This window comes from Takifugu flavidus, chromosome 1 (genome assembly GCF_003711565.1).
Source record: "Takifugu flavidus isolate HTHZ2018 chromosome 1, ASM371156v2, whole genome shotgun sequence".
In the NCBI taxonomy this organism is placed as follows: domain Eukaryota; kingdom Metazoa; phylum Chordata; class Actinopteri; order Tetraodontiformes; family Tetraodontidae; genus Takifugu; species Takifugu flavidus.
The window spans coordinates 16,679,907-16,692,332 of record NC_079520.1 but is presented as its reverse complement, the minus strand read 5'-3'; the positions used below and the strand labels follow the sequence as shown (position 1 = coordinate 16,692,332).

The 12,426-nt window shown below is 42.7% G+C and overlaps 2 protein-coding genes and 1 long non-coding RNA gene across 14 annotated transcripts in view; 1 reads left to right on the top strand and 2 right to left on the bottom strand.

Annotated features, from left to right (window-relative positions):
* The window catches only part of kcnc3b (potassium voltage-gated channel, Shaw-related subfamily, member 3b), a 37,848-nt gene extending 32,340 nt beyond the window's left edge, over positions 1 to 5,508 (bottom strand). For 3 of the 10 annotated variants that reach the window (XM_057029431.1, XM_057029424.1, XM_057029438.1), the window contains exon 1: positions 5,047 to 5,505. The gene's annotated coding sequence lies outside the window, so the exon portion shown is untranslated. Of the gene's footprint in view, positions 1 to 5,046 lie in introns of all 10 variants that reach the window. The other 7 variants (XM_057029465.1, XM_057029414.1, XM_057029405.1 and 4 more) reach the window with 6 other exon arrangements.
* On the top strand, positions 206 to 10,528 carry LOC130524025 (uncharacterized). Of its 3 annotated transcripts, XR_008950060.1 has the most exons (5): positions 206 to 317; positions 472 to 523; positions 5,609 to 5,705; positions 5,793 to 5,909; positions 9,974 to 10,528. It is a non-coding gene; the product is annotated as an uncharacterized LOC130524025 (long non-coding RNA). The 3 variants fall into 3 exon arrangements; XR_008950059.1 differs by having other exon boundaries at positions 279 to 523; XR_008950058.1 differs by lacking the exons at positions 206 to 317; positions 472 to 523 and having other exon boundaries at positions 5,567 to 5,705.
* rexo4 (REX4 homolog, 3'-5' exonuclease) lies at positions 8,129 to 12,264 on the bottom strand. The gene is made up of 8 exons (XM_057029551.1): positions 11,786 to 12,264; positions 11,349 to 11,680; positions 11,091 to 11,240; positions 10,570 to 10,763; positions 10,383 to 10,471; positions 10,241 to 10,315; positions 10,090 to 10,164; positions 8,129 to 10,000 (listed from the first exon to the last, which is right to left on the bottom strand). The coding sequence occupies exons 1-8, from the start codon at positions 12,002 to 12,004 to the stop codon at positions 9,845 to 9,847; spliced, it is 1,290 nt and encodes a 429-aa protein (XP_056885531.1). The 5' UTR covers positions 12,005 to 12,264; the 3' UTR covers positions 8,129 to 9,844.
* Positions 12,265 to 12,426: the final 162 nt, after the last annotated feature.

Below are 12,426 nucleotides of genomic sequence, written 5' to 3'. Positions count from 1 at the left end.
TTCTCTCTCTTTCTCTCTCTCTCTTTCTCTCTCTCTCTCTCTCCCGTTCTCTTTTACTCACTTTCTCTCACACTGCGCATAAAGGAGTCAGATTTCATTGAAAAGGTAGAATCGGGGTTTTATTTCTTCCTCTTCTTCCTCTTTTCCCAAACTGGTCTTATTCCTATCCAGTAACTCATCACCCCCCACCCCTGCCCCCCCCCAGCACCTCCCCTCTTCCTCCCCACTGCATTTTACATCAACGAGTTTCTCCACTCGTTTACTCATCTTCCTTCCTTCACCAAAGAAGCCTTCCCTCTCTTTCCATCTCTCTTTAGGTGAACTCTCTTGCCTCCTCCTCCTCATACTTTAGTTTACAGTCATGTAGGACACTGTATTCTTGCTTTTTCCACACATCTTTGTTTTGCCATATGCACTTTTTATAAAGAAAGCCATTGTATAGTGAAACGTATTCTCACTTTTCCCAAACAGATCTTTCCATTTGTTTTCCACGATGCTGATGCTGGAAAAACACACCACTCAGGTAAGATCAATTTAGACCAAATGCATGGGTATGCTGCCAGAGTTTAAAACACATTACACCTAACTATAGCATGAAGAGGAAACATGTGTGTGCTTTATAGCAGTGAATTCCAGAAAAGACTGAATCTCTGCAAATAAAAACTAAAAATAAAGTAAGATTGCTCTGCACCATCCAACATGTAACAGAAGCGTGATAAGCCAGTCTGCTTGACTTTTGTTGAGCGTGCTTCAGCACCATGGACAGCTCTCTCTCTCTCTCTCTCTCTCTCGCTCTCTCTCTCTGTGACTCTCTATGACTCTCTGTCATTCTCCAAACTTAGGATACATCCTCACTTTCTAACCCAGCATTTTCTCTTTCTATACTTCTCTACTAGCTGTGTCTCATTGGCAATGTGCTGAATATTTCATGTGTCTGTAACAGCGGTTAAATGCCTTTTTGTTCCCTTTCTCGTGTGGCAAGGATATTGATTCAAAAAACAAACTTAAGAAGTATTCAAAGTTTTAATCATTAAGATTAAGTCCACCACACCAAAGTGTTAAGACAAACACACTAAAGAAAAGACCAGATATGGAATCTAAATGACTCAGGTTGTGTTGGGTAGTTTCTTTTTTTTCCATATAAACAGAAGTTTGAACAAATCTAAAGCAACCAAAAGGCGCACAATTGTAGTCACCACAAGAGAAATAGAGGCTCCAGCCGGTGAGGATCAGGTGTAAAATGGAGGAAGATTCAGTGGTAGTGGAAAATGGGGGTGTTCATGGAGTGGAGTCTGAAAAATAGTGCTGAACAGGAGCAGGGCAGGCAATAGGGGGAACAAATGTCCCTTACAGCGTCACCACCCATCGGTCTCTCTGCTCTAGCATTTCCTGCCATGGCCACCATGTCCTGCGCCACCCTGCTACCACTGCCTCAACACTGCACACAAGTGGAGGGGAAAAAAACAAGAAGAGGAGTGTGATGCGAGACACACGCACACACACCTGGCTGCAACAAACAAACAAAGAAATGAGCAGAAATGGGGTTTATTCATTTCTGCAGTGGGCTGACGAGAGAGAGATGGCGTGCACACAGCTAGTGCACGAAGGCTGCACTGACGCTAATATATATTAGCAGAAACACTGCAGCAAGAGGGGGAGGGAACGCGGGATTATGGGATGCATTGAATGTGAGGTACCAGCAGCGGTAACCAGGGGGAGGGGAGGAGCACGAACACTAGAGAAGGGAAAAAACGAAGGAGGAATTTGGACTGCTGACTATGCGGAACAGACTGAGCTGTTGGCTAAAAAAAAAATTTAAAAAAAAAAGCAAAAACCTTTACCAATCGCAGGGGAGAACGAAAAAAAGGGGGTGAGAGGAGGAAGGTAGTTGGGGGGGAAAGAGGAAAATTGAAAGATGGGGAAGAAGAAAGAGACCATCTGGACAGCTGCGTGTGCAAGTGTGTTGATCGAATCAGTCACGATGGAGGAGAGAGTGTCGGGAAAAAAACAAATATGGTGATGTAAAGCAAACATATGGTTGAGCTGAGTGGAATTTGTACCTTTGGGGAGAAGGTGGGTTTTGCAGGAACGTGCACGATGCGTGTTTGCACACGTGTGAGAGAGATAGAAGGAGGGAGACAGTACGAATTACGTATGTGTAATTGGTATGCAGTCATTTTTTTCCCCACCCTGCACCTCATCAAAGGATATAACCACAAGGCTTCATGCTGTTCCACCCATATCGCCTCCCTCCCTCCTCTTCTCCCTAATCTCTCCCTTATCCTCCATCGCACACTCCCCAGTGCTGAGGAGACACCAGCAGGAGAAAGTGAGGTACTGCAGCACGGTGGCAGCACTGCGGTCGCCTCCCCTTTTAGTGCGGTGTCACAGCACACAGTGTCCCCTCCTGCCACAAAATGTCATTGTGCCTTAAAATGCAACCCTGCCGGGGCAGAAGATCCCTGATCAGCTGTGTGGGAGATGAAGCATTCGAAGCAGGTGACGTATGAATGTGAATGAACACGATATAAATACCATGAATGGATGGAGAAGGGAAAAAACCAAGACGCTTATGCAAGGAAGCATAATGAGGATACACAATTGCCCCAAATTCTCCGCGGTGCCAAACCTGCTCAAGGAGGGGAGGGGTGGGGGGGGGGGGGGTTCTTTTCTCCACAAACCTCAACAGCAGGTCATATCCAAAATATGAATTCAGCAGCCAATCAATTAAGAAAACAGAGAATAAGTGTAAAAGGCAGCTCCTCTACTCAGCAACACCAGCGCAGAGATCCTCGGGGCCTGACCAATCCACACATACTGCAGCAGCAACACCCCCACGGGGCTCTTGAGCCTTTGTGCATATTGGTCAATCACACCCCCTACCACCACACCAGCATGATGCTAGAAGCTACTGCTGCTACTGCTGCTCTCTTAACATGACACTTTCAGCCTAAATTCGTTTTTGGTTAGTTTTTTTTTAGATGAGAGGTTGAGGGATAAAATATGCATATACTCCAGGTTTTCTCCTTTCAGCTGAGTGGGGATGATTAAAACATAAGGCCATTTTCAGCATAGCAGAAGAGCAGAAAGAAGCTTGTTACAGAGTTTCGAGAATTCAGGTTTCACCTTAAATTCCTCTCTGCTCTCAGAGGATCCATGTTTTTGGTTGATATTATATGGTGAAGGGAGCGGTGGAAGAAGAGGTTAGGGGATTTTTGGACTTGGATAAATCTGAGCTAATATTCCACAGTATTCCACTTTAATATCTGGCTGTTACAGATGATCCCTCAGGTCTTTTAAATCTTCTTTCCCTAATTAATAATGCTGCCCTTCCGGTATGGATTAGGACCTATGAGCCAGCAAAGGAGTGATGAAGGCACTGATTCATGACCTGTGAACTAGCAAAAGATTAGACGGAAAAAAGAGAGCGTACAGATTTACAGATTAGACCCTAAAGAGCTGGGAAGGAAGGATGATCGGATTTCAGTGTGGGAAAAGTATGATGAGTTGTGAGAATAGAAGAAAAGAGGCGATTAAAATGAAAGGAGGTGGGAGTGAGTCTCAAGGTCAAGCATTCACAGCACACGAGGACGCAAAAAGAAAGAGAAGATCAGCTCGATGGAAAGCAGCAACTGTAACCTGACAGAATCTGGTGCGACGATGGGACGAGAGAGGGACAGCATCGGGGCCAAAGGGAGACAGGAAGAGAGGGTCAGAGGCAAGAACACACACAAAGCGACGCGACAGATGTGTGATTCAATCACAGCCTCAAAATAGATTTATTCCCCCATGTTGTGGCTTTAAGAGCAGCACCCTCGTTTCTGGAGCACCTTCACGAGCAGTCACATTAGCCGACAGCTTCCACCGTCTTTGGTGCGTTTTCCCCTTTTGTGTGAGTGTGTGTGGGAGGGGGTGGTGTTCAAAATCAAAGGGGTCTTTTCTGGGTTACCCTCACTCTATAAATAGCATCGGCTGTAGATTTATAATGCAGGACTGGGGGGGGGGGGGGAAGAGAGAGAGAGCAAATGGAGGAAGAGAGAGACAGAGTTCCCACTGGGAGAAGAACACGTTGGAGCCAGTTGGCAGAGAAAGCGAGGCATGAGCCTGAGAGTGAAGGAAGGGGCGTTAGAAAACTAGAGACTTTGTGTGTAATGCAGCGGAATGCAGATGGAGCAACTTGGTGTTGGGGTGGTGAGGGGGCTGGAGGGGGGAAGACTGTGTCTAGACATTAAACTGCCCCAATAGACTTTGTGGATCGGCTGGCGGTGCGTCCACATGCCGCCCGCTCTGCGTCCTCTGCACCTTCGAGCGCACACCTCCTCCTTCTTCCCTACGTTTGTGTGCAAGCCCTCTCACCCTCCTGCCATGTCCCTGTCCCCGTCCCTTTATCAAACCTCCATTTCAGGCCTTGACACTTACCCGATGTCGCCACACTGCCGTAGAAACACACACATACACGTACACACACAGAGACACACACACACACACGCTGGACGCACATGCCAGTAAAACAAATGCATGCAGATAAATGCACGACATCCATGAGCCAGTTCCACATGCAGACAGACAGAAAATGATGCCAAGAGGAATGAATACACACGCACATTCCCCTCTGAGGCATGAAACTGCTGTGATCTAGGTGTAGATGGGGAAACACCCTCCATTTGTGTGATGGGAGATGTTAGTAATAATACAAAATACATTTCTTTAAGGCGTCACCTCTAAGGATAAATAATTTCTGATTATAACAAAGTACAGTTTCCTGCGTTGTAGCAGTTAAATATACATAAGAACGTATTATAGAGATTCACGATTTCAATTTTCAGACATTTCTGTTCGTCCAGATATTGATCAAATACCTGACTAGAGGACAATAGTGGTAGTAAATGATGATAAAACGATACTTGTTGAATGTAGGTCGCTAGACGCTGTCAGCTCTTCCCTTTTCGGTATTGTTTTGCCAGCAAACGCTCTCTTAAGAGACGGATAAACGCAGAATAAAGCCACCAATATACAGACATGTACACAGACACGGTTAATACTCACTTGCTTTTGGTTCGGGTTCGTTTCGTGTGCGCGCAGAAACACGCACATCAAGCTTAAAAGATCAATCAAAATGTAGTTTTCTCTGCTAGATCGCTCTTTCTTATGATCTCAAATAATATCCAGTTTCTCGGAGGCATCGGTTGATCTTTAATTTCTCCCACCGACTCTAATAAATGAAAACAGGATTGCGCGCGACTGTTGGCGAAAATCACGTTTTGGCACCGTTATTGCCGAGTGTTACTTAAAGCTTTATGGTCATGCTGATGATGAGGAGGGATGAGTCTTTCGGATGAAATGAAGTCCTTCTGAAAACTGGCTTTTTTTTTCTATTTCCCCTCGATTTCAGAGCCCCTCTCCCACCTCTTTGTTATTGCCAAAAAAGAATTGCCAGTCTTGTAACAGTGTCTCTACGTTTCCAGGGTGCAGCTACCATTCAGCTCCTCTGCCTCCCCCCTCCAAATGTTTCAATGAAGATGCAGCCTGACGGAGACACCTTTTCCCTCTCTGAGCCTCTCTGTTCCTTTGGAGGAGCGTCACCTTCTGCACTATTTTTTTCCCTCAGACGATACATGTGGGCGGATTAGAGAACAAGACAGAGGAGTGGGAGGACCCCTGTGAATACACAGGCTAATTTATTGCTTCTGCGGCTGCTGAACTTGGTAAATAGTAAAATAAATAAATACAAGTATACGTTCAATGGAGATTTTTTTTGTCTGGTTATTTCCTTCTCTCTTTCCCACTTACAGTCCAGGCTGCGAACACAAGACCGCGGTGCTGGGGCTGGGCAGACGCACAAACACCATTTTGTCTACAGGTTCCCATCCTAGACTCCATTGGCTAGCATCAGTCACATGGTCGAGCAGGTGGGTTATATGGCGTGAGCAAATAAGAATGAAGAATGCCATTGTTATAATTTTAATAACTGATGTTGGAACGAGTTTATAAGTGCTTAAAATAATGGTGATGGCGTTCATTATTACCCCCCCCCCCCCCACACACACACACACACACACACACACACACACACACACAGACACACCCATGCATCTTAAAGCTAAAGAGTGACCTCTTATTTGTTACTTCCACATTAATGTGTAATTCTGCTGATGCACTTATGGACAGGAGACTCAATAAAAGACGCCTCATAAAAATTACAACAGTGGTAAAAGGGCAAAAGGCCGCTGCTTACATCATATGCATGCCTTCAGCATTTTTCTTTGACCACAAGATGTTCTCCTGCATCTTGTACAGCAAAGTGCCAGCAGATATTGATAAATAAGACTCGGAAAATATAAGCAAGGCGTAGCCAAGTTAAATGCAAAAAGATGACTAAAAAAGCTTTTCTTAAAAATGACACCACAGTTATTATTCAGGGTGACTCTGAGCAATAATCAAGTATATTACGGTATTATCTGTATGTCCATCAGGTGTCTAAAAGTCTTGATATCCCGATGATATCCTGTTAGAATTGAGGCTGAAAACACATGTCAAGATTTCTAACTCTTTAATCATGTGCCCCCCCACTTGTACCTTGTTGATGAAAAAAAAAACTTCACTTTATCACTAAATGTTGTTATTTCTTTTAATGTTCCACTCCAACCACGGGCCCCTCTCCCTGGATTACCAGCAAGATACTGAAGTTCTTTCAATAATTGTCAGGACATTTAACAGCTTTGTTGCAGCTTTTGTCATTGGAAGTCAGTGAATCACCAAAGTGATGATTCATCCCCTGAGAATCTTCATGTCTGTCCAAATTTCCCTGTTCATTCATCCCATTGCTGTTAAAATATTATGGTCTGCAATCAAGAGTGATTGACATGGCTCCATGCAAGCATGTATAAAACCTAAAAATGAATGTGTAATGAATCTATCCGGACAGGGCCAGATCTAAATATCTCACTTCAATAGAAAAGATATGATAATTTTTACTATCCTGAAACATTCCCCTCTAGATCCTTGTGCTTGGATGGAACCGAGGTAACGAGTAACCAGAGGATCTGATGACTTCACTGAACATCTGTCTGGTGTATCAGAGCTTCCCTTGAGAGACAAACTATATATTAGTCTAACAACACCCAAAAAGCTCGTCGTTGAGCTCTCGTCGAGGTTAGGATTCATTAACTTCAGGTGACTCACAGTCGGCAACAGCACAGATGAGTCATCAAAAACAAGTGGATTGGGTGTCTTCCCAATCAAACGTGGTTCATTCTGAGGGTGAGCATCAGCCTGCACAGGCTGCAGCCCACGGTAGCTCAAGCAGAAGGAAGCAGCAAGACCCGAACAAACACCACCCAGTAACCAGGGCGTTCTCAAATGCTTGACACGGGGAAACGCATGACAACGATGTCTGTATTTTATTGACTTGACCTCTCCAGTGAATGTTATTACTTGGGGGGCAGTTTAGGGTTAGAATTTTAATAATGCATACACCACAAATATATCCGATTTCCCTGTGTTGGAGCTTGACTGACTGAACACAAAGCTTGATCTACTGGCCTTGAGCAAGACTGACAATGAGAAGCTGGTTGATCAATAATCTGTATTGATGGAATCTGTCTCTAATTGAAAACAGTGTCTGCAGACTGGGATGAAAAACGCTAAACCGATGATGAAACTTCAGATTTGTTGCATGCACTGTACTGTACATTCAGGAAGACAGCTGGCCCAGGACAGAAAATTGCCTTTGCTTTGCAACCTAAACACCACAGAGGGTGCAGAGAGGCACAGTGTCGTGACAGTGTAGCTTTAAGACAACAAACGTCAACATTGACTCTAATCACTTTCAAAGCAGAGTATAGAGGACTGCAAGCTCCAAGTTATTGAATTATGAAAGTGCCACGCTGGCAACAACGTTAATGCTTCCAAAGCCATCCTGAGATGTGATTGTTGGTGCAGTCCTGCTGGAACGTTACCAGCTTTGTGTTTCAGCTGTGTTTCATCATTTGTGTTGTTAAAAATTAATTTCTGTAATCAAAAATGTATTTCCACAAATAATAATGCAGACCTCAAAATCATTTAGAAAGACACTGAAGGATGTTTTGTTGCATCAACATACTAGAAAAAAGCACACAAACAGAGTAGGTTACATACAAACATAATAGGTTCCTTTATTATAATGAAAACCTTTTGGCTTTGATCTTTGATCAAAGGTCCCTCCAGCATCCAGAACATCACCAAAATCTAACAATCTTTTCTGTCATTCAGATTATGAACATTTTCTGAAAACCTAGATAAAATCTCTTCATAACTTTTTATTTTGCTTTTTTAAAAAATCATACAGGCAACAGGAGGCGGGACTGTCCAGTGAAATAAAGAAAAACTAGAGAAGACTGAAGTACAGCTTACATCTGCAACACTTCTGCTTAGGGTTCATGCATTTCTAAAGAAAAAAAATTCCAAATTGTCTGAGGCTAATCTGTGGCCAGTGGTGTCCACGTACTGTAACAATTGAATGAATTAAGCAGTCCTAAATAGCTGCAAATTCAGCATGTTTGAAACTAGACTTCCTCCTCATAAACCACGCTTTAGCTGCATGAGTCAACCCTTAAATGGTTTCTTTAGCATCTATTATTCATTTATGTTAGAGGCGCCAACAAGATTCTTCCTGTATGAGATCCAGTTAAAGGCAGGTACATAAATTTAAATATAAGAGGAGGGATGGATGGATCTTTTTAAATTTTCAGGAGCTTTTTTTACTCTGAACAGAGAAGATAAAAATCCTTTATATATTTTACATGAAAGCGGGAGACATGGTGCTCTATTACATAATCAAATGAGTGTCCAAACCTTCATAAAGCTGTTGTAACCGTTCAGTAAATGAAGCTACTCCTGCATTTACATTTATAGCGATGGAGGCCTTCACATACTGTGAGTCTTAAATGAGGCCAGTGTCATTTTAGAAAGACAAGACAAACTGTGCAACAGCTTCTAGGTGTCATAATGGCAAATAGTTGGTACGTCGGGTGAAAAATGCATTTCTTTACCTACACGAGTTACCAAAAACAGGCCTGAAGTATTGTAGAATGAAGTGCCAATGTCTTTTTTGTCCTTTCTGGGAAACAGGTAGGGATTCAGTAGCTCCAGTTTGGATGTACTCCATAACTTAAGACATCCGCTTAGACCTCCGTATTCTCCTGAGCAAGGTTTCATCATTGCCACAGCCCATCCATCAGGCGGGGCGGTACAGCACACTGGGGTACTCTTAAGAAAATGAGCCACTACAACCCAAATGTGTGAGGAAAACCTGAGTGGGGACAATCAACGGCTGGAGGACACCCCTGTTATTTAGGTCACAAAAACGTGACATGGCCATTAGATTAACAAAATAGGAATATATATATATTTAATTTTCAAAAAATTAAATTCGAATGAAAAGATTACAAGTTTAAAGAGAACAAAGACATGAACGCATCATTTACTGAAATCCGATTCTGAGCAACACAACCTGGGGTCACATTAAACACTCCATATAAAAGAAATCAGGCATCTCATGTTCACAACAGTTAAGAGCAGCATGATACACTGATAACTGCTGAGAGAGAAAATGGTTAAAGGGTTCGATATAAACAGATTCTTTTTTTACATTTTAAGATACCCGTCTTTGTAGGCCAACTTTAGCGATATCACCAAAAGTATTTGTGCGGATCAAACCTGGCTGCACCTGTGAGCATCGACAGGTTCGTCTAATGGCCCCTTCTTTTAAAAAAAATGTTGTCGTGCAAAATCAAACACCGCAATCTTTGTCTCAATTGGTGCTGCTCTGATCCATAACGACCTTTTCACTCCAGAAGCTTTCATTTCATTTTCCCGTGGACTTCCTGCCCTTGCTCACAGGACACCGGGGTCTTCTTTCATTAGTCTCTTCTGAGCCTTTGCTCTTTTTTGCTTTAATCTCTGCTTCCCACTGTTTTTTCACCATCGTGTACAGCCTCATGGTAGCCTGCGCATCTTGGACCTGACAGAGACAGAGGGGAGATTTGTTTACCACCATCACAGAACAAGCAGTGACGGCGTGACAGATGATCTGGTGCATAGAAGACTCACAGACGAATGTTCGCCCTGTTGGACTTTTACGTTGAGTATTTCTCTACAGAGGAGTTTCAGCGAGGGACGACTAGACTAAATGAGAATAAAGCAAAGAAAAACCATTATATAATGTCTGTCATTTTTCATATCAAATATGCTTATAAAGTACCTTTACTGTTTTCCTAAAGGGTTTATACTTCTGAGTGTCCCTGATTTTCTTTTTAGGATGATCCAGCAGTAAAATCTGAAAGAGGACATGATGTTTTCATACTTATTTTCAAAAATGTCTCTCTTTGCTTCATTCACATTACCTTTAAGTCATTGTGTATGGCGTGTCCAACCACTATTCGGCCTTTGAGTATCTCAGCGACCTCCCTCTGCACAATCTTCACCTCCTCTCCTGTGAATGAGAAGTTTTTAACAGTGTGTCTCATCTATTAAATGGAAATAATTACAACATTGTTTTGGTTTCTCCTTTATATGGTCATCATAACTCACCATTTTTTATGTCCTTTGGTCGAATGCCACTGACGGCAGTTCTGTAGTCTGTCACTTTCTCAGTGGGTTTCACATGTTTATCATAGATGCATTTGCCAAACTGGTTCACAAGAGACACTCGAGCCAAAATGCTGTCCTCTCCATCGGGTCCCACTCCCACCATCTCACAGTCTATGGCCACCACTCTGGTGAGGCTAAGGAGGTGTTGAAAAATGACAGTTTTTTCTTCTAAGCTTCAATCTATAAATATGCACTGACAGAACAGCCTGCCATGACAAGTGGAAGAAATATAAGGCCAAACAACTCTCCCTGCTATACTACAATGTCAGGATGATTATCTACTGCCCGTGAAGACAGAAAGTCCAAATGTCAAAGTGAATCTGCATCAAACTGGTCAAAGATAGGGTTCATATTAATTATTAATAATTGGGGAGTTTTTGAAACAATGTGCCTTTCATTTCACTCTCCTGATGCAGGACTAAGGAGCACCGACTGGATGCAGTGTCATCGCAGTCACTCACCCATCAAATGCTTTCTCCTTGACCAAGGCAGTCTCTGGGTTCTTGTCGTCCTTCTTAATACCCTGCTTCTTCCTCATCATCTCTGCTGCCTCTGCACCAATTGCTGCCTCAATGTCATCAGGGTCGACATCATCAAACCAAAGGTCATCTCTGGAAAAAGCACAGGATTAAGGATATCTAGGGTGAAGGATACATTCAGCAAACATCTGCTGTTAACCTAAACCTTAGCACAGGTTGTCATTATGACCATTCACTTACTCTGTAAGTTTTTCTTTTTCAACCACCGTCTTTTTCATCTTGAATTTTGGCTCATAGTTGGACTCTCCACTGTGCCATCTCTTTTTTGGGACAGTAGAATGTCTTTTATCTGATGCATTGGGAACCTTCGAGTGAGAGTCCCGAGGACCACCAGTGGGGGACACCGTTTTACCCTTCACTTGAGTCCCAGCACCTTTCTGCGTAAGACCTGTCTTTGTTTTCTTTGAAAGACTTTTAGACGCATCTTCTTTAACCTTTACAACTGGAAGAGAGCCATTATGATGCTTTGGTAAAACAGTTTGCTTCTTCTCGACCTGATGGACCTTTAACATCTGAGGAAATTTGGGAAAGAACATATTAATGTCGCACATTACATTTGTAGCACAGTACTATTGCAGCTCAAAGCAAGAGACTTCATTGGTATTGTACTGACATACCTCTTGCAATGCCTTCCAATTGGCAGAAAACTGTTGAGAATCTGTTGGTAGTAGAGTTTTTAATGGTTTGGGCTTTTCTTTTTCCTTGGGAAGGATTTTTTTCTTCCTATACTTATTTGTCATCCACTCTTTCTTTTTCATCTTCGCGGTGCTGACCTTCGGAGAGTTCGGTTGTTGTGCATTCACGGCGTAATTGCTCTTCGTATTTATCTTCGACATTATGAACACTAATGATTATTTGAATATGTGCATCTGTTACCCCTGTCTTAAGCCACGCTGGTCACTCAGGACTTCGTCATTGGTTGGATCAATTTGGATAAGCTTACGTAGGTCAAATGTGGATTTCGCTAAGGAAAAAAGATATTCTTCCAGACTCCAAGCATGTAACAAAGCGACAAAAAGAATTTGACATAATAAAGTCTCAGAAACTCTAATACACTTCAGGGGGGTTCGAGACCACGCTGGATAATGTATTTCCGGTGTGTGCACCCGTTAAATATTTCCGGAAGCAACATAAAAAATAAGTGTACACTTCTCTTGTATCATTGTACAAACATAATTAAATTAATTTACGCGATTTAGTCCAACAAAATAAGTTGGTATAACCATGGTGAATAGACATTTTCAATGTCACTTTTCTC

Coding starts and splice junctions, on each gene's coding strand:
- rexo4 (XM_057029551.1), bottom strand. CDS start 12,004: ATGTCGAAGATAAATACGAAGAGCAATTACGCCGTGAATGCACAACAA. Junction 11,241..11,348: donor GAAAAAGAAAAACTTACAGA/GTAAGTGAATGG, acceptor TGCTTTTTCCAG/AGATGACCTTTGGTTTGATG. Junction 10,472..10,569: donor ACCAAAGGACATAAAAAATG/GTGAGTTATGAT, acceptor TCTCATTCACAG/GAGAGGAGGTGAAGATTGTG.